Source organism: Poecilia mexicana, unplaced genomic scaffold (genome assembly GCF_051168715.1).
Source record: "Poecilia mexicana isolate PSO_F unplaced genomic scaffold, ASM5116871v1 scaffold_16, whole genome shotgun sequence".
NCBI classification, from domain to species: domain Eukaryota; kingdom Metazoa; phylum Chordata; class Actinopteri; order Cyprinodontiformes; family Poeciliidae; genus Poecilia; species Poecilia mexicana.
Window position 1 is genome coordinate 28,025,243 of NW_028263385.1, and position 27,686 is coordinate 28,052,928.

The 27,686-nt window shown below is 38.1% G+C and overlaps 1 protein-coding gene across 1 annotated transcript in view; it reads right to left on the minus strand.

The window, feature by feature from the left end:
• LOC106914347 (furin-like protease kpc-1) overlaps positions 1-27,686 on the minus strand; it is a 229,017-nt gene that overhangs the window by 171,332 nt on the left and 29,999 nt on the right. Inside the window, exons 5-6 of the mRNA XM_088013796.1 lie at positions 26,756-26,859; positions 19,077-19,182 (exon numbers count right to left, since the gene is read on the minus strand). Of these exons, the coding sequence (XP_087869922.1) occupies positions 19,077-19,182; positions 26,756-26,859 (210 nt within the window). The remainder of the gene's footprint in view (positions 1-19,076; positions 19,183-26,755; positions 26,860-27,686) is intronic.

Sequence of the window (27,686 nt, forward strand, 5' to 3'; positions counted from 1 at the left end):
CGTTACATACAGTCCTTAGGTTAGGAAACGTCACTGTGTCTTATTGGGGTTTTATGTGAAGCAGATATTTGTGAAGGAGAAGAAAATGATGCATGGTTTACAAAGTTGTAACAAACAAAATCTGAAAATTGGAAGTTGCACTTCCAAATACATGTACATCTATACTTTTTATGTAAATTTGAGATTTATCCTCCCCGCGCCCCTCTTAGTTCTTTGTGAAGTAACTGAAGCTTAGTCAGACTGCAGGGACAGCAATCCTGAAATTAGAGATGTGTGATGCTGCATATTTTGGTTTCAATCATATACCAAGTCAATACAGGGCCAGTATCGCCAATACCAATACCGATATCAACACCTTTTATCATTTCATTTTGATGCATCAAATTTATCACATTTCATTTTTAATTTTTTCATCACCCATTCAACCATTTCAGTGGGACAATAATGATTGTTATGTTGGTATTTAGCAAAGGTGGTGAGCTTACAAAGAAGATTAGAGACCACCATGTGTGTTTAGTTGACTAAAAGGCCATCTAAGCACAGCTTTGTGTTTCTGTGAACACAGTTGCCAAATTTATTAAAATGCACAAGGTTCATGGGAATGTAGCCAACCGGTCTGGACAGGGACGCAAGAGGAAATGAAAGCCAAGGTTGATCAGATGGATCAACCTGGCAGGTGGAAAAAGAGCAAGAAAAACCAACCAAGAACCACTGGAGCTGAACTCCAGGGTCAGCACACTTTATCTACCGACTACCATCCAGCCAGACCGGACTCTGCCAAGATCCATGATGACAAGACCAAAGGCTTCTGGGAGATTATCCTTTCACATTATGTTTACAGAAGAGAAAATATATCTTTCAAAGAAAAGAACACCCAAACTGCAGTTAATTGCAAAATTCTGTTTTTATGGGGACTTCTTTGCTCTATCTGGCACAGGGAGCCTTGAATGTGTCAGCCTGCAGATCAGTCTCTCGACTTTCAAGGCATCCAGGAGTTTACTGATACTTCCAAGTGTCAGAGAGTTCAGGTCCAAGTCATGGGTCCCACAGTAGCATAGCAACAGACCATGCAGCAAGAAGAAAACATTTTCTTTAATGGTTCTACCATGAACTCACATTTTTAAATTTATATATATATATATATATATATATATATATATATATATATATATATATATATATATATATATATATATATATATATATATAAAAGTCTGATTCATTTCCAGCAATTTGCTGAAGTGATGATACCAAAATATTGAATAAAGAGTTGCATTGTTTTTTTTTATTAATTCATGCCTATTTAATTTTTATTTTCTTTGACATGGGGAAAAAAATAAAGTCAAAAAATTATCAAAAACAGTTTGGCTAGCTAATATGGAATAAAGGATAAGTGGATGTCATTCAACTTATTTCAAGAGCTTTGCATTTTTTCTTCTTGCTAAAAGGGCACCAACAACTTTCTTGTGTTTGTGTGTCAAGATGACATTTAATGTAGTGAAAAAAAATAAATCAAAGATATGTTACTCATTTGATCCAAGCTTGGTACTGTTAGTGTAATGGTGTCTATGGCATTTGTAGAGACTATTTTGTTCTACACAAGTGATTCAACCCTGGAAAAATGTTAAATAAATTACATTTAAGTGTTTCATTTTGTGGAAGGATAATCACAAGCAACAAATCTGAAAATAAAGAGACTCTTTCTTTTCTGGTAAAAGACAAAATGTGACTAAAGATCAATAAAAAAAACAAAACAGCAATAGAAAATTTTGATCAAAATAGTCAAAATGCTGCAACTACAGGATACTTTGTCTTACTGAGTGATCTCTTGTTTCTCAAATCTTTATAGGACATTTCACAACTTTTATCTTACTGACAATAAATAAACAAAACAAAATAGTGGGCTGAGACGCCAGCAGACGGTTATTTATTTTTTATCTTCTGATTTTAGCCTGTTATAAAAACTAAAATGTCCCACTGAGCACTTTGAAGCACCGCATCACCGCCTGACAGAGAGAAATGAAGAACTTCTTCCCTTCTGTACGGTCTGCAAACTAACAATGAAGTCACTGAAAGCAGAGCTGCCAATCACAGGTAAAGCTATCCATGGGGCGGTATACAAATGATCGAATCCTGGTGTCAAATTGACCCGGTGTGAGAAAGTAAAAAAAAAAAAGAATCAAGCACACATGCAGAAGGCATAGGCACTGTAGAAAAACTGAGCACACAGACAAACAATCAAACACAGGCATTATCCAGAGGCCCACACACAAAAGCAAACTCGTGCGCACATTTACGGGCAGAATGCACATAAACACACACACACAAACACACGCACGCGCACGCACGCACACACACACACACACACACAAACACGCATTGCTGGCGCGTTGGAGCTCAGACAGCAGAAGTCATCAGAGACCTGTAAAGCATTACCCTCTGTGTGACTCGAGCCACTCCAGAAATAGCCTCTGTAATGTATTCTTACCGCTGCCGTCTCTTTTGCACAATAGTGCCCTTAATAACACACTCCATTTCTGTTGGCATAAATAAGGGCTCCATTTCCATCTTATTTCATGCAAATGAGCGCGCGGCGCCCAAACAGGTAGTGGGAGTATAGCGCGCGAGTGGAGTGTGTACGCCGAGTGTAGTGGCATGATTGGGGACGAGCGAATTCAAATGAGCGTTGGAGAGACCCCACAATGTGCCAATGACTCCCACGCCGGCCTGCCAAAGGCATGACAGACACCGTCACTTAGTCACTTACGGGGGCCCCTGTCGCCTGCACATAGTGCCATTACAGGGGCCAACGTAAAAACCAATATTTATCCAGGCAAATGGTTCTCTGGAGAGAGATTATTGATGCAGCCACGAGGAGTTGCACTCCAGCAGTAGGCTCTGGTCTCGTCTACTAACGCGGCATCTGATTAGGTGTTTGCACTGGTTAACTGAGGCTTGGATGGGAGCGAATGGCTCACTTGCCTGTAAGTTTAAGTGTAGGAGGCAGCTGGTTGAGAAATCTGTGATCTGTAAGATTATGCCACACATTCAGAGGAAGTGTTCTGACTGCCTCATTTACTGTGCTTACTCAACTGCGTCTAATGAACTCACATTCAATTGCTAGGGGTTGTCCGGTATAGCAACACTTATGTAGACTAAGACAATAAAACCGAAATACAGATATACTATTATACAAAACAGCACAAGTGAATGTAACACTTAAAATTTTGATTTTGGGTTGTGATTTTTAATATTGTTAACTTCATCTCTAGCAGTGATGTTAGATCTCGCAATATTTGAATGTTAAGAAAAGTCTCATCGAAGTGAAGTCTGCTTCACAACGTGCCACTGAGCTGGTCCGAGTACCTGGTTCTGTCTGATGAAGCAATGCCTAACTCAATTACCAGTAAGCTACCAGTAAGGCTGTGCAAGGACTCCTTGATGACAACAGCAAGCAGCAATAAGCCTCCCAGCCAGATGGGGGCACCAAACCCACAACACACAATCAAAAAACAACAATGATGCTTGTTTAAAGAAATACAGTATGAAGACATCCTGTTTTCTAGGAGTTTAGAATGTTTTTTGCTCAAGGACAACATAATTAATTCTTAACATTTTCCTCTTCCTCTTCTCTGAGTAAATAGTGCATTAACCAGCGTATTATGGTCCCCTGTAGGAAAACAATATCTATCTCTGAAAGAAATGTTTTTTTTCTGCTGACCTAAAACAGGTATGAACAGAGGTGAATTATCATCTCACATTCACAGATGTAATGAAGTAGGTCAAGAGCTCAACTGTAAGCAAAAACCAGGAAAGCCGGATATGAAAGTGTGCACTCTAAGCTTGGCATCCTATGTCTATAAACAATAAGATTATTACTATTATTTTAAGTTTTATTGGCACTAGTGGTCTTTATTTAAGAGTGGTCAGACAGAAAAGTGGGAGGTCCGCGCTTACTCTTGGCGGATTAAAGGCGACGTCCGCACAAAGGTACATTTTTATGAACGAGTCCTCAATGGAAAACAGTTTTCCCATCAAACTGTTTTGTAAGAAACACCAAGCTGCAAGTCTGTGCCGCATTAACTGATGTGCGGTGACTGCACAAGGCTAGCTAACTAGCTCATTAAACTTGCTAGTATCCATTTGGATGGTGCGAGTTTACCAATATGAACAGTGTGCCAGAGTTAGCTTATTTGGTCCTCATTAGCCATTGCCCCTACAGTGGCTACTCTTTATGCAGAGTTCTTGGCCTGAGTATGAGGGAGCATCAAGAAGGATGGAGTAAGAGACTCTGTAACAAACATGCGGTTGAAGTCTCCATCACTTTTAAACTTTTTATGTGGTGACATTTTGAAAACTATGTTGAAAACTGAAACAACAACACAGTAAACTGTAATATACAAACTGTTCAGGAAGCTGAATAAGAACACCTCGACTGGATCACCTGTCCTGGTAGAAACGCTAAAGCTAACATCAGCTTTGCAGATTCCAAATGGCAGCAAAGTGAGGGGCTATTCTCATTTTGTATTCACTCTGAATGTCCTTTCATAACCTCTAATCCAAAATCTAAAGTAATTCAATTGATCAAACCTGAACTGGTTAATTTTAAACTGAACAGTTTTTTTTTAATGGCAACTTTATGATTTATGAACCCCTGATTCAATTTTTCCCAAAGCAGCCATTATCTTGGACTGTGAGCACTCTATTCCTGCATGCCGTAAACGCAAAGCCCAATAGGTTGTCTACATTGATATCTTAGAAATGGATATATTTGGAAGCTGACATTTTAAACTGAAAAAAAAACACTAAAATGAAGTACTACTGCATTTAGCCTCCCCTGTCCAGTCAGGAGATGGTATCTGCATCATCAGAAGAACCCTATAGAGACCGGAGCAAAGGTTGTGTTGGTATGTATACCAAAATGTATTTTATTTAAAGAGGAAGCGCAATCATTATTACCATCGACCATCGTAAATGTCATATCAAGCTTTTGTTATTGTTTTTTTGGACCAGCAGTACCAAATGTAGCCTAACGATGTGAGACAGAAGTAGAGTTGAGTATTAACAGAGGTGTAAAATCACAAGAAAGAAAGCGCACTCATAGCTCCAGTTTGGTGCCAGATCATATATTCTCAATGCTTTCGATTCCTCCCACAATGAAAAGCTTTAGCTACCAGAGAGGGGAAACAGAGGTTGTTTGTGGGTGTTCAAGAATGGTCTTCTTATCTACTTAAATGTTTTTTCCTCTATAGATGGTGTGACATTTCCATTGTGTGTGTTTGCCCCTCACTTGATGTATGGCTACATTTCATTTCGACACAGTTTGAAACAGTGAGTTCTTAAAGGGAAATTAGCTGACATCTTTCAAGTAGCTCTGCACTGCCTTATGACCAATGAGTTGGAAACTCAAAAATTGTATCATTTTCTGATCAATGAGCACGCTATCTGAACCGCTACATGGAGCGCATAGATACACTCTTCAGTGTGAAAGCTGTTACTGTGGGAAGATTTAAAGTTGTCTACGGTGTTTAAAAGAAGATCAAAGATGTTAGAAGCCATTTGAAATGGAGTCTTCTAAGATTTGTCAAGACATCTATGATGCTCATTTTAGGCAACAAAGACAGATTTTCAGCAGATCACAGGAAATTTGAATAACTTTTCATTTCAGGCCTACAATATAGTGAGGCTGGTTACTCACATAAACCAGGGCACCTTTGCTCTACAAAAAGGTTATCTGGAGGTGGTACTCTAATTGCTTGATTGACTTTATTAAATCAGCATTTTGCATCAAAGCAGACAGGTTGCATTAATAAAATATGAACCTGCGTTTGTGTGACCCCCTACCCTTATGGATATTTTGTTTGGAAGCATGAGTGTGAAGGTGAGTGTGTTTGTCTGCGTAGATGAATGTATGTGCTAGTTTTTCACCTGAAACTGTGATACAACAAGGAGAAGAGTAGAAACTATGCAAGACTCAGCGCAGGTAGCCTCCGCTCCTGGGGGTCGCAGCACCCCCCAGGCAGACAGACACCAGGCACCCCACAGAGTAGCCAAACAAGGGGCATGACGGTGGGTCGGCTTGGCAGTGAAGCAAAGGAGCGGCCCTCAGGTCTGAGAGGCACAGGGAGAGACACAGGGTGCCCAACCCCACCGTCGCGTCCTCTGAGCAGGTGAAGCTCGCAACTTAGTTACCCGTCACAACCCCAAAGGCAGCAGAAATGCCAACCAAATAGAAGGCGTATCCCCCTTCCCAAAGGGCCCCGAACCTGCTGGGCATGCATCTCCAATCCACAATACTCTGGGTTTCAGAGAGACCAAGAGCACAGTGCCATCCCAACCTGGAAATCCTCTGTTTCCTTGAGCTTTCAACCTGTCTGTCATGAAACAAAACATCCTCTTGGTTATACCGACTAAAATAATATGCTAAAGTCAGTTTAAAATGTCAGATCTGTAACCAAGAAAAACCAGTAACCAGATCTGTAACCAGTTTTAAAGCAACCGATGTCTCTCACACAGTGTGATGTCGTCTCAACTCCAGATATAGATAATTAGTGGCTGCATATGGGAGAATTGTAAGAAAAAAAACCCTCCATTGCAGTTCTTAGATTTTATTTAAAAGAGAACGCAGTTAGATTAGCATTGATTGATTGGTCAAAGCTTTACAAAGCTCTGATCTCTAGTGCTGACCAATAAATGAAGGAAACTGTAAACAAAAAAAACCTTTGTCTTGAAAGTACATTATATCTAAAGACATTTAAAACTTTAGTCACCGTGTGCCTTCACTGAAAAAATAAAACAGGTAATCCAGCTTAAATAAATCACATTAGCTGGTCAACAAGTAATCAAAGGAAGTTGTCATGTTAAACAAACATAAATAAAGTTCGTTCATTTCTCATGTAATACAATTAAATGACAAATTAACAAAAAAAAATTAAGCTGGAGCTCCATTATTTTTTTTCTCCAGTGAATGTTGTGTCCAAACAACTCTTTTTATTAAAGAGACAGCTCTGAATGTGGACCATATTAAAAGAAGTTACCCTCTTTTCACCAACAAGCATTTTAATGTAATGTTTATGACAAACCTGCTGGCTGTTATTTTCTTTTTTACCCCCATCAAAGTGAATGAAAGAACATAAACACAGCAATTACAAGGACGTACGTTCAACGTAATAATGAGAGGACATAAGAGAAGTTGCTTAAAAGAAAGGGAAAAAAACAGAACACATTGTGCCAAGAGCAGCTATGTTGTAGACAAACACACAGAGCATAATTAAGGTGTAATCACATATAATAATACCGCAGTATACAATGATGTGATAAAGATAACAATGGGTAAGATCTAAAGGAAAAGAATCCTGCAGTGCTCATACTGATGGATTTAAAATGGCCTTTGTGGTCGTTATGCTTCAAAACCCTCACATTTTCTGATTACTGTTCCTCCATGTTTTATAGTAAGCACAGTCAAACACATGCATCCAAAAATATATGTTTTAAGACAGCAAATACGGAGCTAACAACAACGGTACAGTGAAGACAGTGAAATTAGATTTCACGCAGGCTTCGGTCAGATAGTTCAGAAGCTCACTTCTTAATTTTGTTACAGTGAACCGCAATATTTACAGCAAAATCCTGTTTTCAGCCAACAGAGTCGAAGTTTTAGTGTTTGATGTGAATGTGATTTCAAAGGGGAAAAAACAACTGAATTAATACCATATTTAGTTTTTGTTTCTTTTTTACTGTGTAGTAAAACTGCCTGTAGTGATGCTGGTGGCAACAACTGATCCTGTTGTGAACTTGTTTATGAGGAACAATATCAGTATGAGCCAACCAAGCTACATACACTGAACATATGTATTCCTTATTTTAAATGGTAATGAAGTTTATTTTGTCTGGTTTTCAACACTTTTGTAGAAGAAGAAAGAAAGAAGGAAAAAAGGAAGAAAAGTAAGAAAAGTAAAGAAAAAAGGAAAAAAGCAAGGATGGAAGGAGAAAAGGAAGGAAAGAAACAGAGGAAAAAATGAAGAAGGAAAGAAATAAGAAAGGGGGAAAGAGAGAATGAAGGAAATAAAGAACCAAAGAAAGAAAGAAAAGAAACAGGAAAGAAAAAAGGAAAAACAAAAAAGAAAGAAAAAGAAGAAAGAAGGACAGAAGGAGAGAATGGAGGAAAACAGTTGTCATATGTCGAAAAAATGAAAAATGAAATTTGCACTCAACACCATTTTAAAAAAGACACAAATTAAGAATGGTAAATTTAAAAAAAGAAATAAAATAGCTGGTTTTCTCATAGCTTTTTTCAAAATTCATCTGTTCCTACCTAAACTTCCTGCCATATAGTTCAACATGTAAAATAATTAGTAACATTTCTCATCAACAGATGATTAAAAGCAATATTCCCCTCTCAGGAATCAGTCGCCACACGATTCCCTGAGTAAACAAAACCGCTTGAAGAGGAGTTTCTAGCATTAAAGGAGAAAAGGAGGAGGGGAGTGAGCAGGATTTTTTTTCCCCCCCCACTGGGGAGGATGGTGGTCAGATAAAACATCTCCGCACTCGCTTCAAGAAAAGGTTAATGTCTCTCTCTCTCAATTTCTCCTCCTCTCCCTCCCTCCCTCGCCTTCCCAGCTGAGGTCTGTGTGACTTACAGCAGGTCCAGAATGCATTAGATTAAATCATAAATTACCCACCCACCCCCATATCTGCATCCCCACTCTCACCTCCTATCTTATTCTCCCCCACCATCCTTTCCCTATCTCAACCTCACTCTCCCTTTATATTCCTATATACCATTCCCTATGCATTTTTCTAGCTCCCTTTCTATTATTCTTCTTTCCTTTCCTTTACTTCGACCCCCTCCCTCCTCTAACTCTGCTTTTATTCTAAATTATGAATGCTTTTTTTTCTTTGCCTGGATGACTATGTGGTTACTATATCCACAATAGGACATGTGGGACAAGTCTGCCAATATTTAGTGTTTGAACTGAAATAGTGTGTAGGAGTAGTGTATGGAGTGTGTGTGTATCTGCAAATGTTATCTGTTCATTGTTCTCATAAATTTCCGACGCGTCATTTGGAAGGCGCAGGAAGGAAGTCTTCACATCCCGGGCAAACCTGGAAATGCATCACCTTGCAAAAGTTTCCACACCCCATCAATGTTTGGGGATCTTACTAAATTGCACACAAAGCGCAATGATATTATCACAAGGTGTTATTGGGTTTTCCATAAGGGACCAACACAAAACAGTGTATAACTAGTAACTAGAATGTAATACGTGCTTTCAGGGTTTTCTTTTGGTTATAAATAACCTGAATCTGATGAACATAGTGTATTTGTGTGAACTAGGGCTGAAACGATTAATCAGATTCATCGATTTTTGAAATAATAGTCAACAAATTTAGTAATCGATTAATAATTAAGTGGTGTCTATAAAGTAAAAAGGGTCATTTGCTAAAAGAATAACATACTCAGAGCAATAATTAAGCCAAAACTGCAAAAAGTCTAAACATTTTTTAATTAGGATGGAAAAAGAAAACCTTTGTAAATTTGTTTTATCTATTGGCATAGGTTTAGCTTTTAACCTTTTGCTGTCTAATTATTAATAGGTTAATCCAAAAACTACTCTGCTGATTACTGTATTGGTGTTAAGGTCAGAAGAAAAAGCTCCGCTTTTGGAAACATTCCTTTAGTTGCAGATGCATCCTTTACTGCAAATTATCAAGCATTCACTAAAGGAATGCCACATTGTTGCATTTTAGGCAATAAAATGTTTATAGGAATTTAATTATTTGTTTATTTGCATCTTTAAAAAATTTATTTCTGATATGAAAAAGGCTCAAGTAGTTCAATGAAAAATCAGCAGAATTTGCCAACTTCTTTATTCATACCGAATAAAGAAGTATGTAGCTTGGTTGGCTCATTTACACTGACGATTAATCATCGGTATAAATCAACTGAATAATCGATTAGTGAAATAATCATAAGTTGCAGCCATGGTGTGAACCCCAGACCTGGTAGTAACACTTTCTGGTAGTAAAGCTGTGGATCCCTCAAGTCTTTGTTTTTATTTTTTCATTTAAAGAAATCTGAAAAAAGTCGAAGTGGTATTCATTTTGGAAAGCACAGTATGCCAACTTGGAAAGTTTATTCCCTCTTAGCAAATATTTGGAAAATAAATAACATAAAGGAGTGCTGAGAAATGTTCCCCAGGAGCCGCTCTTACAAATAGTTTCTCCTGCTTATATTGCAACTCTAATTAGATCAGCTCTCCACCTACACACACCACCAGGGTGTGTGTGCTGACTTATAGCTGTTGCTGCTGGCCAGGCTGTTGATGTTTGCGTTTTATTGTGAGTTTATAAAACCATGATCTCACATCGTGTGGTTTTGTTAGAACCTTAACTGTTTTTCATCTTGAACAGAGTGGAAATGAACTGCACTGGACATTCGAAGACAAATAATCCACCACTTCGACTACATAGAATGGATTTTCAAAACACAAACTATTTTTTTGAAGTATTTGCTTTTACTTGATGTAAACTTGGACTGCAGCTCTAAAAACGTTCATATACAGCTTAAGTTAGGGCCTATAAAAATACATAAATGATTTTATTTTTTTTATTTCTTTGGGGAATCAGACGACATGGGAGTAAATCTCCACCAAAAAACCCTAAAAAAAAATTCAAGATTTCCTTATTTATTTATTAGGATCCCCATTAGTTTCCAGTGGTTACTAATCTTCCTGGGGTCCAACTGCTGAAATACAAAAATGTTCATACAAAATATGACAATTTTAACATTAGTGACACCTAACTAACGCAGAAGACTAGTCATGTGTCACATTCTACAAATTACATGCATGAACCTGGATGCAATAAATGAGCTGTTTTAAAAGAAAATCTGCTTTTTAAATCTCTTTATAGATTAATAAATAAATAATTTTTTAGGGAATTTATTCTATACCTGAATATTTACAAGTAAAAAAAAATCATATTTTATGATGTTGTAAAGTCAGAAATTTGTAAGAAAAAAAACATCTGAAATTGATCAGAAATCTCCCGGACACACTCGGTGCAGACATTTTCCAGTCTGTACCAGGCAGACGTCTTTATAGGACTTGTGGCAATATTTGTCTAACTTTGTAAATCTCAGTGAATTTCTGACTTTACAGTATCAAGGAATGTAAATATGTGAAATAATCTAATTTTTCAGAATAAATGTACTCGGCTGATATCGATTTTTGTCTTTTGATCTGCAATAGAGACTGTCTTGGGTGAACCTTACAGTCCATTTTTTTTCTAAATAAAAAACACAATTTGGGGTAAAATAAGGCAAATATCCCAACAGCATAATGCTGCCACCATCATGCTTCCCAGTAAGGATGAGTGATGCTAGTTTTTTGCCATATTTGAAATTAAAGTCTGAGCGTCTCGCTCCACAAATGTAGAAAATCTCAGTGAAATACATTGAAGTTGGCGTAATGTGAATTTCAGAGCTGTGAATACTTTTGCCAGGCACTGTAAGTAAACACCACAGGTCGATTGTTGATTAATTAGGTAGAGGCTCAGAGTTTCAGTGTCTTCCAGCTTGGATACGCAAGAGCATGAGGAAGAAGAAAAAAAACCAATAAATAAATACATAATAAAACCAAAAAAAAAAAAAAAAAAAAAAAAAAACAGCTTTTGTATTTCCCTCCCACACATCTTGCTCCACTGCTCCGCTGGAGCAAAAGAGAAATAAAACAGAGTGACCCCACCACTAGCAGCTCTCTTCTCTCCCTACTGCTCTCTTCTTTCTCCCCCTCGCTGTGTGAAATCAAATTTCCATGTGGCTCCCGTATCTGTTGCACAGCGAGGTGATTTATCAGGGATGCAAAGAGCATGCAGAAACAATCTTTATTACATCCATTTCCTGCTTGTCAGCCGGGATCATGTTGGCTGTTCATTAAAGGCGCGGCACAGGTGAGGAGAATGCATCCCGATGCCTTGATAGATTGTCTGCTCCCCTGTGGTGACAGCAGCTGGATGGATTGAACAGCAGGGGGGTATAGGTGAGAGGGGGAGGGGGGGAAGAAAAAGCGCTGACTCTGTCACTCCTTCTGCCAGAGACACTTTTACACGGCCGGACAGTGTCACTTCAGCCAAACAGCCGACCGTGCAAACAGACACAAACAAGCCTCTGCTCTTTTTTTTTTTTTTTGGCCCTGAGCCCGGAGCTTACCTTAATGCGAGCGTTCAAAGTCACTGATGTAGAGATATTAAGACGCGCAATATAAAGATGACATGTATCGAATGACTCAGGAGCAAACCTTGGCAGTCCGCGTTGAAGATAGCAAAGGGTCCTGAAGTTAAAAAGCAAAACTAAGCAAAGATTTCAAATTTTATTTACACTGAAACAAGCAGATTCAGGTTTCCTCAGCTGCATTTAAATGAATATCGGTGTCACTGAAGAACTGCAGCTTATTAATATAAAGTGAAAACAAAAAGATGTTTCAGGAACACAACATTTCTGAAGCCCTTTGAAATAATTTGCATTTTGTTGCATTACAAACATATAATCCAGAGGAAGATTAGGGACACTTTTTGTCAGGATACTCATTTTAATCTCTGAATTTAGATTTTTCTTTTTTAAAATTTTGACTCTACACTCAGAATTCTAACTTTAAAATCTGAATTTTGACTAATCTGAGATCAAAAGTCAAAGTTCTGAAAAAAAATCTGAATTCTGAGATTGAAGTCAGTTTTTTTTCTCAGAGGTCCCAATCCTCTTCCATACGAACAAGAATGCATCTTACTGTAACAGACCAACACAAAGCTGCATATAAATGCGAAGTAGAAGGAAAATGAAACATGGTTTTCACCTGCCTGTTTTTGCTGGCAGATTCCATAATAACTATAGAGGCAGGCGTCCTACACATAGCAGCTGAAGAAAACAAAAGTAAGAAGAAAAACTACAAAAATGCGGCTCATTCATTTGTGAGGGACAACAAGGATACAAAAACTCCATTAATATGCAGGTGAAGAATCTCTTTCTCCCTTCTTTTGTTTGTTTTTCTTTGACTTTCTTCCTCTACTCTTCTGAGTAGAGTTGCATGAACCAGCACATCATCACCCCCTTGTGAGGACATTAGTAAAAACTAATTGAACTGAAAACGTCTTTTTTTTTCAGAAAGGAAAAAAAAACTAGCATGAGTTGAAACTCGTCAGCCAGGTCTGAACGCAGAGAAACTCTTTAATCAGAGAAGAAGCCAAGAGGCTCTTGAGGAGCTGCAGAGATCCACAGGTCAAGTGGGCAGCTGTTTGCTGTGTGCGCCACAAATCCAGACTTTATGGAAGAGAGAGGAGATAAGGAAAAAAAAAAAACAGTCTTTGAACGAAAGCTGTAAGTAATTTAAAAGTCTTGTTATTGGTTTGAAATTTTATGATATTAAAAGAAAAAAGCTTTCTGATCTACATGCTAAATGCCATGTGTGGGAGGAAAACCAACACCGCACATCCATACATCACCCTGAACACACCACCTCCACTGTGAAACATGGAGTTGGAAGCATCATACTGTGGGAGTATTTTTTCATAAGCAAGATCAGAGAAGCTGGTCAGACTTTATGGGAAAATCGTTTCAGCCCTAGTAGACTCCTCAGAACAGTGTCCAAAACTATCTGAGTCGATGACATTAAATGTCGATGATAATGTAATTGAGGCAGGAACAGAGCATATCGTCAACACCTCATTGTGTTGAATGAAATCCGTTTTCACAGACTGATTTTCAGCTTTTTCATCCCGGAATGGGAGAGAAGAAGAAATCCAGTCCTCAATGCAAATAAATCAGAAACAAAAAATAATCATCAGTCTCGGATCTTTTTTGCTTGAACTCAACATTACGCTGATTTCAGCTTTGGTATGTTTGATCTTAATTTAAATGCTTTCAATTTTATAAGGTCCTCAAAGATTCTGTTCACAAATGTAATCATGCGCAGTGACAATCACTGTGCTATGCAAGCAACTGATATGGATTCACGCTGTTTGTATGTTAAATATAAAGCAAGAACAATATCCAAACCAAAGTGACAGAGATGCTGTTTTGTATTTTTTTTTGGGGGTGGGGGAGTTTGCAGTAAATACTTCCTGTACTGTGAGCCAATCACATCACAGCCTCTGATTAGTCTTCATAATCAGCCATAAAATATTTTATAACAGCTCCTTCCTCAGCTGATGCACACATTCTAAATTATGAACATATATGCAGCTTTGTGTTTATGTCAGGGTTTGCGTTATTCCCTCAGTGGAGCGTCGGCTGTAAAATCCCGTCTTTAACTCGATGGCATCTGTGTAATTCTAGAGATTGACAAAAACTACAAAGCAAACACTGGAGCTGGAGTGGGCGATTGAGGTTATTTACAGCAACCGTAGGTATCTCATTTGCACAATAAGTAATGATGGAGAGACAGAGGAGTTCTAGTAGGTAATCCAGTTTATTCTATAGCTGTCATTCCCCTCTACACACTGGATGTTTTACATGATTAAGCTTGATAACGGATAACTCCTGATCGCTGGGCGACGCGGGGCTCTGCATGGCACTAATTTTTCAGATGAATCCATAACCCAGCCCAGAGGTCACGACCCTCTAATGAACACAGCTTGTGTTGACGTGACAGCTGTCTTTTATTTCAGCTGTAAATGTGTCCAGAAGCCTCATTTATCAAACCGCACATGGATTTTAATAAGTATTTTTAAGGAACTGTCCTCACAAACAAGGTAGGTGGTATTTATCAGGCATGTAAACGTCATGTTTATTGAATGCTTTTTATTTCTTATCCTTCTTTCAACTTTATGACAATCATGCCGGAATTATGAGCGACAGCAGTAGGAGAAAACAAACCCAAGTAAAAGAGCGGTGCCTTTCAGATTTTCTAAATATTATTTATTATTATTTAATTTTCTTTTGGGATCAATAAAGTATGTTTGAATTGAATTTGAATTGAAAGCTGGTGTTATAATAGTTTGGAGGTTTTCATTACAGTTTAGTTTGATTTCACTGTGACTTTTTATCCAATTCAGTAAGTTTTAATTACTTTTTAAGAGTGTGTTTTCTAGTTTTTATTAGCTATTTTTAGTTAAATATTGTTTAATTTTAGTTTAGTCTTAGTTTTTTCATCATTTGGTTCATTTTTAGGTGAATTCCAAAAGTTCAAAGTGTTTTATTGTGATTAAATCTATACACTGATTGGCTAATTAATACTCAACAGAAGAGAAGACTTTGTTTTCAAACAATGTGTTCAATTACTGATGAACAACCAACTGACTGGTGTTTTATCCAAACATTGCTGGTGCCAAATTGCATTATTTTACTTTTCAGGTTTTCATTTTTGAAGGAATTCTGACTTTAATCTCACTCTGCAAAAAAGTCAAAATTCTGGGGAAAAAAGTCTTTTTTTTTCCCCAGTGGCCCTCATCCTCTTCCTCATCCTCTTCCTCATCTATGAGACGTTCGAAGTTCAGAATATCATTTCATAACCGAACCCAATCTTCCTCTTATCACTGGACAAATCTCTTTGTAAATAACCCTAAATGTATTCTTTTATTTGTCTGTATCTCTTTTTGGCTCTTATTGCCTTTACTTAGATTCATCTATGAGTAACTTCCAATATCAGTTTTTATGCTTTTATTTTGAAGGGACAACATCTAGTTTCAGTATCTTTAATTGCTTATGTTGTAACGGAGCTAATACTGATATTATCATATGGCATGACAGAGGCACAAGGTATGCTGTAATGTAAATAAGAACATAATATTTCAGATATTGTGTCGCTATGACTCTGCATTTGTTGCATCATATGCTAAAGCTAAGTTGTTTTTAGATTGTAGCCGATATTTCAGGTTGTAAATGTTATTTTTAAGACATCAGAGTTTGGGTTTTTTTTGGGGGGCGGGGGGGTTTCTGTGTATACGTTCCCAACTCTCACAGTGAAACAAAGTGTTTATTGCCATTAAACCCAAATGTTCAGCACTAAAATCTAAAGTCACTTTTCACAAGGCAACTCGATTTACACTGAAAATAAATTTCATTTAGCTGAACTCTGATAATGAGGATAAATTGATTAAATCAGCTGCACTGGATCTTATTTTGGGGGATCAGTGTAATGCTTGGTACACTTCTCGAGCTATTATTTGTTAAAAAGAATTGAAAATCACACACTGAATCAGGGTCACACATAAAATCCATATGAAATAAACTGAGGTTTATGTTTCTAACAAGTCATGAAAAAATTTTAAGTTGTGTTTGTAAGGTACGAAAGGTAATATTCATCAGATATGTAAATACAATGACAAGAATTTATGAACCACAGCAACGAAACAAAAACTAATGCAGGTGTATCTAGAGGGTGCCTTTGAAAGAGCGCATTTGTAAAAAGAAACTCAGAGCAAACCCAGACATGGGTGCATAAATTGAAAGTGGCATACTAAATGTGATTCAATGTTTTAAGAGGATCAGCCTCAGATACCAATTACATTACCTCTAAAACAAAGGGAGAGAGCTGAAGGACAGAGATGGAGAAAGACACGGCGGCGGGGTTGAGTCATGGACGCTTTCACTCAAAGAGAAATAATTTATTTCATTGTGATATCAAAATCAATGGGCATCGATTGAAAGGTTGGCTAAAGGTGAGAGGGGAACGCGATCTTCTGGCCAGAGAGAGGCAGGGCTCTCTGGAAGACGGAGAGAAAAAAATGGAGGGAGAGTGGGCGAAACGGAAAGACGGAGCGCGAGGAAAGAGGAAGACGTCTCCGTCCGGTTAACAAAAAGCGGGCGGGGGGAGAAAAAAAATGACGAAGGGAAACAGAAGAAAGGGAAGATGGAGGGCCAGGAGAGAAAGAGTGAGGGAGCTCCTGCCCAGGCGGAATCAATACGAAGAGGTGGAGCGGAGTACAATAGCCTCAGAGGAGGGGAGATTCACTGGTGCAGGTCTAATTCTCTCTCTGCCGCACATACATTAACGCGTACAGCCGCTCACAATCCTCTCCGCTCTCGCCATCTCCTGACATTTCTCTCTGGATCTTTCCTCTATATAATTTATCTCTCTCAGTCTGTCACTGCCTTGCTCATTCTGTATCAACCCTTCACCTCTAACTGTGCACAAACACACACACACACACACACACACACACACACACACACACACACACACACACACACACACACACACACACACACACACACACACAATGGTACAGTGTGCAGAGGGATGAGAGGCAAAGAAAAGCACCCTTTTCCCCCCATCACAATTCAGCACATTAGCCTTACACAGAAAAAGCACACCCAAATACATTTAAAACGATTAATCGTGATGTTATCGATTATTGAAATAATCGTCAACTAATTTAATAATCTATTAATCGGAGCATATAGACTCTTAAAGTAACTGAACCAAAACTGTATACAAAGTGAATACATCTGCCTGTTTTATCCAGATGCATAGTTTTAGCATCAAGCAGTTCAAATTCTGTACAAAAAAAAATCTCCATTTCAGCACCTTTTGCTATTCAGTCATTAATTGGTTAATTGAATAGTCAACAGATCAGATGTACTGATGTTAAATGAAGGTGAAATAGCTTATTTAAGTATTTAGCTGCAGATGGATCCTTTGCTACAAATGATCAATGTAAGCTTGATTTAATAAAAAAAATTATTTTATATTTAGAAAAAGAAACTGAAAATATGTGCATGTTTTATATATTGTACAAAATAAGCTGAAATCTGCAGAATATGCCATTTTTTTATTCAATTACTCGATTAATTGCCTGATTCGACAGAATCAAATAATTTTTTTAAAACAGTCGTTAGCCATAGCCGTACACACATGCAGGAAATGGTAAAAAACACAAACGCACATAAACGAGTGGAGAAAGTATATTTGACTCCAATAACTCTGTGATTTGTGCACCCCAGAAAACAGAATCAGAGGTTCTTGACTGCAAAAAAAAAAAAGACAGTGGCTCAAACACACCTTCACACTCCAACAACTACTCCGCTCTATCAGCACTCGAGACAAGTGAGGGTTCAATTAGTTCTTGATGAATGAGCCCATAAGATGCCGCTCTCTCATTTCCCTTGTTGCCAGATATCCCAGCAATCAGAGAGAAATGAATTGTCACTGTGGCGTGACTGAAACGAAGATGATGGAGGTAAGGTTGTGGGCGCAGCTCAGGGAGCTTAGATAAATCATTCGCACTCTTCACTCTAGGTCAAAGGTGACAGCAAACCTGATTTTTTTTTTTATTCCATTGTGAAGTCTCCTCTTGTATAAATATTAACGTTTCGTCTTTTCAAATGTTCCAAAATGGACCAGAAGCTTCCAGAACTTCCACGCTTCTCTTATGAATGTGTGCAAGTCTTCGTCTATGTTCTGCTAATGTAAAAAAAATCACTGTGTTTCTATTAAATAAGAAATGAAATTAAAATCACTGCTGAATAAGCTTCCTGTTGTCTTTTTTGTCATCTCTGCCAGCAGGCGGCCAAAGAACCATCTCATCCTAACACAAAAAGTTTTCATCAAAAATACCTGAGTTTTCTCAAATTTGGCATGTTTCCATTAAGGTAAAGTAAGGTAATATTATTTATATAGCACATTTTCAGCAACAAGGCCACTCAAAGAGCTTTACATGAATTAAAAGGAAATACAAACAAAATAACAAACCAAAGGAAAGAGCAGAAGAAGAAAGAAAAAGAAAAGAATCTAATAATGTTGATCCAAAGTACGTATATAAACTAAATACTCCTATTCAGGGTTGCCAGATAAGAATAAGTAAGTATCCTCTGGTCTAATTCCTTTTCTGGGTTGGAAGAATAGGAGTCTAAGGTAGTTTTTTCTGGATTCTATGTCCTAATCCCTGTTCTGGGTTACTTAAGTATAAGTAAGTAAGTATCCTCTAGACTTTCTAAGTATGTTCAAATTTGTAATGTTAAGCAAATTTACTTTCATAATATCAATTTGCGCAACTTCATAGTTAATGGAAACGCAGATACTAGCTCGAGGTCTGTGTGTTTCCTATTAGCACGTGTGCCACAACGATGTTAGACTCACCGTCATCGATGATGCTGACCACCACTCCGCTGCCGGTTATGTTGTTCCTCCAAACTGGCATCACATTCAGGTCAAACCCACTAGAGTTGTATTCACCCTGTGCAAACTGAACACACACACAAACACATGTGGTTACGGATCAACGTTACTAAGAGGACTCTGACCGGTTTATTAATTCACCGTTTATCTCCATTAGTCTTAAATACCCAATGCTGGCAAGATGTGCTTTAATCATACATGGGGTGCAGCTTGGCAATTACATTCAAGTTAAAAGAGGGAGGAAATACAATAAAAACTACTTTTTAAACACAATATTTTTCGAGATTTTGTTTCAAGATATGAAAATCAGTACTGACGGGAAATTTTCAGCCGTCTAGCTGGTCAGAAAAAAAAATCCCATTAATTTGAACAGTGAAGGCGCCATAACCAAACATTCCCAGGTTATGTCAATGACAACACTCTTCAGTGTGGAAGTAATTACTGCAGAAAGAAGACTCTGATTCCTTCCACATGGGAATGTTAATTCAGTTTCAAAAGCACAGGACCGCTTCTAGAAATGTTTTCATCCAAACATAAACACAAAGGGAAAAGTTGTTTTTACACCCCCAGACCTGTAAGTGGCACTAGACATGGAATATGTGTGGAGCTTCCACACAAGGTTAGTGGTAAACCCAACAGGAAAGGCAAACAACAAAGCGAAGGTGGAGTATTTTGCTAAAATTTTCATTGTAGAACCATGATAAAGGTTCTGCAGCTGCAGCACAACCACAAATCCACCATGGCTGTTATTTCTTATGTGTAATAAGCATTTGGGGTAAAATGTCAGGTTAAACGTTGGGCTAATACATAAGCATTTTCACAAAACAGGGATTTTTGTTGTCAACATGGATACACGAGGGCCAGATTTTTCACCCTGAAACTCATTTGGACAAAAAAAACAAACACAAAAAGAGTTCAAGGTCTCCTTAAACAAAACACACCTTCAAAGTTTCCAGTTTTTGTTTAAAATGAACTCATAGAAAGCACAAATTGTTAGAAGATGTTTAAAAGTAAACTATATTTTCTACAGACAGATGTTACTTGGTCATTAGAGTCACAAACACTGGAAGCTAGATTTTGGCATATCCTTTGCTCATTTGTCATTTTGTACTTTTAGTCACTTTGTATCCAATTTTATTTATTTATTTATTTATTTATTTTTTGCTTAAAGGTCACTTTTTGACTTTTGTCTTCAAAAAAGAAACCATAAGATGTCAATTTGCAGAAGTTGGAGCAGTTTCATTGAATTTGCAAACAAGAGAACTGACCTGCAGTCAAGCTCAGGTGAAACCAAGAAGGTTAAACTTATTACGGGAAAGTTTTGTCTCTCTTGAAATTAAAACCTGAAAAGCTAAAGACAGTCTAAAATGTCAACTCTGAATCATTTTGCCTGTGTTTTACAGCCACTAAATCACTAACACACACACTGGAAAGTTCCCTCTGCTCTTAATAAAAAATAGTCCTCATTTAAGGCAGGATTTCAACAAAAATGGCAACTATGATTTTTGAAGAGAAATCTGAATCTGCTAAAATCAAAGCATTTGAATTCAGATATAGGACACGAGTCTCATATTGAGGTCACTTATTGAAGAAAAGGAAAAACTTGCATGTACAGGAGGAAACCTTAAGGGAAAACCAACCGGGAGCAAACAGCAGGGAACACATATTAGGAACAGGTTTGCTAAGGGGGAACAGACTTGGTAATGGGCAGAATAACTGAAAATTGGAGGCTTGTGTCCTGAGAAGGTGATTAGCGGCATGGAAACCAGGTAAATCCAATTAACCAAATGTACTGACGCTGTGTGGTGAACGAGACTACGAGGATGGGAAGGAAAGCGATTAATTAAGACAGAAAAGAACACAACAAAGCTTCAAGGACAGAGAACCCTGACTCAGATCAGAGACGTTTTTGTAAAGCATGTGTTACGTACACAAGGACGTCCAAAGCTTTCAAAGCAGGACACAATGCAGAGACAAACAGCAACTACTCTTACTCAAAACCCAAACTCGAAATCCATGGAATCACTGTAGCTTTCAAAAAAAAAAAAACTATGATCTTAAATTTGAGCAAGATAATACAGCGCAATGATCAAGTGGGAAACAGTTTGTGGAATGAATGTGACACCAGCTGCGTTTCCATTAACTAAAGAATTGTGCAAATTAAAATTACGATAAATTAGCTTAATGGAAACACAGCAATTCTAAAAAAAAACAAAAAAAAAAACAAGCACGTTTTTCGATTAAAAGCCATAGTGAAGTGGTTTATCGGCCATACCAAATCGGTTTATTTCACAAAACTGCAATGGAATCACTTTTCGCTTCACACAAGTCATATGAACAACAGTTGGATGTTACTACTGATGAAAACCACATAAAAGACGACAGGAAGTGGTACAAGGAGGATGTTATTCCAACGTGTGGAATCCATAGCTTTTCTGTAACATCACCGACTACAATTTCCCCAAAATGCCTCCTACATCACCACTCCCAGATATCAGGAGCTTGTCGCTCCAACATCTGAATACGACGCTGAGAACTCCTCAGATGGGTGATAGATGAACGTTGGTGCCATGGCTGAATTATAATCATATCCCATACAACTGTTTACTGCCATGACTTTTAATCTTTAATTGTTTTGATTTTTTATATTTTTTTACATTAGCAGAATGCAAAGTTTTGTGCACATTATAAATGAGCGCAAAACTTTGTCAAAATTTTGCTAATGTTGAAAAACAATTTCTCAATTGTGGGGTTTCCGTCAAATAAGAAACGCAATTAAAGTCACGTGAACAAGTTTGTTCACGAGAACAAAAGAAACAAGCCGCACCATCATCCTCCAACTACTTCCTGTCATCTCCTTCTTCGTGTTTGGCAACAGTGGCAACATCCATTTGTTTGATCATGTGACTCGTGTGATGAGAAAAAAAGTGTTTTCATTACAGTTTTGCTAAAAAAAAAAACTACCTCATCATAGTGAAAAAACTTTTGATTGAAAAAAAATTTTTTTTTTTAAATGCACGTGTTTCCATTAAGAGAATTTATGTACGATATGTCAAACTATAAGGTTAATGGAATCGCAACTAAAGATTTACGCACATTTTTAACGGAACAGCAGCCTAGAAGTGCCTCAAGCAAACAGACAATACATCCCACCTCATCGGATGACTTCAAAAATCTGCCGCCGACTTTTTTTTTTTCTTTCTTTCAAACGTCACATGACACCTACACAATCCCAGAGTCAATGCCCTGTCAGGTTGTTGGAGGGCCACCTCACAGCATTCAGTAGGTGGTTTTGATCCAGCTCAGTAGAAACATATATTCAAAGAATATAAATACATATATATATATATATATATATATATATATATATATATATATATATATATATATATATATATAAAGGATGGTGTATGCATCTTTAACTACACATGGTTTCAAAGTGCCATAAGGAACCCAGGAAGTTCACGGACAAGTCACCCAGACCTCTTCACCTCAAACCACAAATCCACCTACACGGAAACACAGAGATAACCACACATTACAGCAGAGAAACAACGCCGCCGTGGTGAGGCAAAATACCCATCACAGCAGCTCCCCAGAGCCTCAGTATCCCCACAAACTACATACATTCACTTGATCACTTAATACAGCTTTAATGTTGCATCCCAACGCAAACATGCAGTACGGTAACAGGCACACACAGACACAAAAAAAAAAAACACCCAACACTTAAAGGCGGCGTGTAAAGGCTGCACAAACACACACACACACACACATACACACTCGCAGACTAACTAGAAATGTCAACGGATTCCCAAAACTCGCTCTCCCACACAGAAAAAAGCACACACAGACACACACGGCCAATTTGATATTCAAAGTGAGTCCTTTAACTGTTGCTATGATTAAGAGAGAAAGAAAGGAAGAAAAGGCACAATGGAAAAAATGTCTCTGTTGGGGGGTTTGTGTGCGTTTGCGTGTGTGTGTGCGTGTGTGTGCGCGCGTTTGTTTGTGTGTTTGGCGGGTAGCATCTGGGGAGCTGCAATGCTTTGTAGTGTGAGCGAATAAGGCAGATGAATGGAGGCTGCTAGCAGACTATCGTCCACCGGAACACTGGGACTGGCTCGAGGGGAGGACGCACTCGAATGCATACACACATACACACACACTTTAAGCACACATAAAAGGCACACACCTTTGTAAAATTACATATAGACCTGTGGAGAGGCATCTTGAATGCTGATTCAGTTCATACACATGCGGTTATATGAAGTGATGTTGTGATAGCAGTAAAAAGCTCCTCACACACAACACAAAGTCACCATAACACTTTAAAGTACAACAATTTACCACTTCCGGTGCTCTCTTTAGCATCTTTACATTTATAGAGACATGGGTTTACCTATAAAAATAAATTAACTTCAATAATGACATATTCTAGCTCACCGCTTGCTCAGTTTTTGTGTTTTTATTGAATTTTTGTAATCTTTTTTTTTTTTTCCAAGTACACTGTACACTGCAAAAACAAAACCTTACCAAGTAATTTTGGTCTACTTTCTTGTGTAAATATCTTAGTACACTTGAAGAAAGAAAAAACTGAAGTCATTTCAAATGTTCAAATGTTCAAATTTATCGATTTGTAGTATTTGAATGCTGCCGCTGACACAGTGGATAATACAACATTGGAGATTAGTAATCACACGAAAGCCCATGAATTCTTGAGACGTCCTATGAACAACACTTAGGACCACCTATTGTAATTATTCAAACACCAAATAATAATATTCATTATTACAAACAGTGGAAACAGTCTTGGCATTACAGCAGAAGCTAACATCTCCAGTCTTCCTTATCTCTGTTCTTATGGGGGAAATGAATGGCTCTCCTGATCTGGTGGCTGTGCAAAGGCCAACACCTGGCTATCCAAGATGCTATTTTTATTATATATTTTAGATATACTCTATGAACAAATCCACAAATAGGCTGATTTTTATTCATCTTGGAGTTACGTTTCACAGAATAATCGGCGAAAAGATGACTCCGCGAATTTTCACAGAGGTCCACTGTACACAAGCAGTCATACAGCAGGAAAAAGCAAACAATTGCCTTTTTTTTTCCTTCTTCATCTCAGCTGGACTTCAGGGAAAACATATGAACACGAACAGATTGTCATACGACAACACATACCATCCACTGATTGATTTGCTGCAGTCAGCTCAGCAAGAACCTTCTTACAGGAGCTGAACTTGTCATCAAGGTGTGTTAGGCCAAACTCGCCTAAAGTAGGTAATGAAAATATTACTCTACGGCAAAAACACGCGCACACACACACACACACACACACACACACACACACACGTCTCGACCTGAGCAGATTACTGACCCTCAATCAATATCTCCATCCACCAGAGGCTGATTAAACACAACAGAGTGAAATCAAGAGAGGGAGGCGAGAAGCCGATAGAGAGAGAGCGAACGGTCCCTAGTTTTAAAAGGCTTTGCATTTTTCCTGATTACTCAGTGATTGATAATTGTGCCCTATATTCCTGTTTATGTAATCAACCCATATAAGTTAAAAACCACATAATCACTTATGTGTCATACTTCACGTAACACCGCATGCATCACGGCGGGCTTCGAAAAAAAAAAAAAAGAAGAATCTTGTCGATAAATTTTCTAAATTCAGAGCCGAACCGTTGCTACAAATGGCGCTCGTATTAGAGCTCCGAGCTCTCCGCCTCACATTTCTCTTCATCATCTCGCCTCGATACTGTCTCCACCACCCTCCGCCCCCATCCCTGACTCTCATCCCTCCAACTTGCCCCGAGAGCTGAGATGTCAGTCAATCTGCTGCCAGTTGCCGGGGTGAATCCGTGAGCCCGCCTCTCCTCCCCCTCGCTCTGCCAGATTACGCCCTCGCGCGTCACTCAAGACCGTCTGCGGGAGTCGATTGGCTGAGGGAACGCTTTGCCCAGGGTATTTATAGCAAGAACATGCCAAGGATTTATTATTGATAGAGTAATCAGTGATATAATTTATCGCCGAATTCCATCGACATGAGCAGAAACAGAGGCTGTCGTTGCGCAACAGATCCAGCAGGAAGTATTCAGTGCACATAAGTAACAGTTATTATTTTTTTAAATGGGTTGTTAAACAATAAAAAATGTGGGGGGGGGGTTTATTGGGAATTATGTTTTAAGCCAAACATGGAGAAGCAGCATTCAGCTTCTATGAACTACAAATCTGGGACAAACGTCCAGAAAACTGCAAAACAGCTGAAACACTGACTTTCTTTAAATCAAAGCTAAAAACCCACCAGCTTAGAGTCGCTTTTGATTTGCATTGATAATTTCCATGATGGCATTTGACAAAAATGTAATGTTTATTGCTTGTTTTATAATTTATGTGAAGCAATTTGAACTGCCTTACTGCTGAAATGTGACATACAAAAAAACTTGACCTGTTCAGTTCTACTTTACCAAAACATTTATTTTCTTTTCAAACATAAATTAAGAGGTCACAGAGGTTTTACTCAGTATATCAACCTCTACTTTGAAATATGTAGTTTGCATGAATTAATACAGTTTATTGAGTGGTAGTATATAAATAACGCAAAGTATATTACTGGTATACTAATAAAAAGTTCTGCATATTTTACTGTTTTGTCATTTTTGCAGTGTAATGTAAAAAACAGTACTGACATCTTCAGCCTCAGCCACTCAGATCTTTATGATGTATCTTAGAGTTTCAGATTGAAGTGACCACCTTATCAATCAACTCTAAAATAAATCAACTGATTATGGTTTAACAATGAAAATATATGAAAATCTAAATGGTATTTCTGTACAACTAAGGAACACAAGAATTAAAATTAAACAGCTTTTTTAACTGTTTATTTCTGGTGTTTTTATTTAATTGTCATTGTTTTTGTAGAAATGAGTTTTCAATTTGACATTTAAATTGTTTTTTGTTTATTTTTGCAGATCATGGTTGATTTGTTAAAGCAAAAAAAAAAAAACAGGGTAAAACATCTAAGGGGGTGAATACACACATGAATGAAAACAGCATTTAAAAAGATTTTGCTGTGGTTATTACTTTAGCAGGAAAGGTACATCAAAATGATGTTTGTCAGACTCCAAATAAGAACTGGTCAAGTTTAACTTTCATTGGACATAATCTTATTAAAAGAACAAAAGCTCCCTCATGACATGCTTGTTTTATGGCGCTTTTCAAGCAGACTTCAAACATAATTCTCCATCCTGTTGCTGTATTCCTGCTGGGCCTCAGAAACACAGTTTGGCCAAAACAGTGTGAACAGGACAGCTGAAGGCATAAGCATGTCTTGTTGTCTCAGCCCAGTTGTGCGCCGGTGTTCCTCCAAGCCTCATCAATCCCAGACATCTGTCTCAGTTCAACATGGACAACCCACTCACCCCTTCTCCTGCCTTCCCCACCATCCCCTTATCTCTCTGTCTTCTGTCTCCTTCTCCAGTCACACGTGAAAGCCTGTCTGACTTATGCCTGTCAAAAGAACATCCTTCAACGCAAAGACGAAAAGAGAGGAGAGACGGGGGGAGACTTCCAGATAAGGGAAATGACGACACACACAAACACACACCCAAGCAGATAATGACACCCACCAGTTCCCACTGCATGGGCCAGAGCGGGTCGTTGAAGGTGAGCGACTGGTCGTCCATCCTCTCCTCAGACGGGCTGTCAGCTGGAGGCCGTTTCCTCTGGGAACCTGCAAACACAAAGATCTATGTGATACGCATGTGTGCGTGTGTGTGTGTATGTGTGTGTGGAGGGGGGGAGTTTTCTCCTTTTCCAATATCTTGAACTTTAACTTCCGGACATCCCTGGACCTCCAACCAATGGTGAAAAGCTACACAGATTCCCTTCTCACCACTGAGGTGGAATACTGTGGGGAGATTAGCATATCATTAGCATCTAATTAGCATCTCGTTACTGCAGCGCGGCTCAGTTCACAGTCTGTGGAAGCGCCTCTGCTCACTAAGGCCTCCACATTTTTCACTGCAAAACCACAAAATCCAAGTATTTCTGCTTAGTTTCTAGTGCACATTGCTTTGAAAACCTATCCTAGCACACTGGGTCAAACCTATAACACAGGACTCTGCACCCTAAAGAGCCATTTTGCTCTCAGCACAGCCAAAAAAACTTGTTTAGAGCTGCAAATGTCAAACAACCTTTTCAAAAAAGACAACTTTTCAGACTTTAGAATATTTATTGTCATTTTTTTAAGAGCCAGAATTTTATTTCCATTTTTAGGATTTAAAATAAATGTAAGTATAAAGGAGATATTTTTTATAAACAGTCAACCTAATGAGAAAGAAAAAAAGATCTAAACACATATTACTGGCACTTTTAGTGTTATTTTTGTGGAAATTCAATGCAAATACTGTAGAAAAAAATAAAAAACAGTTTAAAACCTGCATTTGTTATTATATCTGTATTAAAAAAATGTTAACTGGTTTCTTTTAATTAACTAAAGTTATTAAGAGCCACTGTGGCTCTGGAGACACGGGTTGCAGACCCCTGCCATAACCCAAT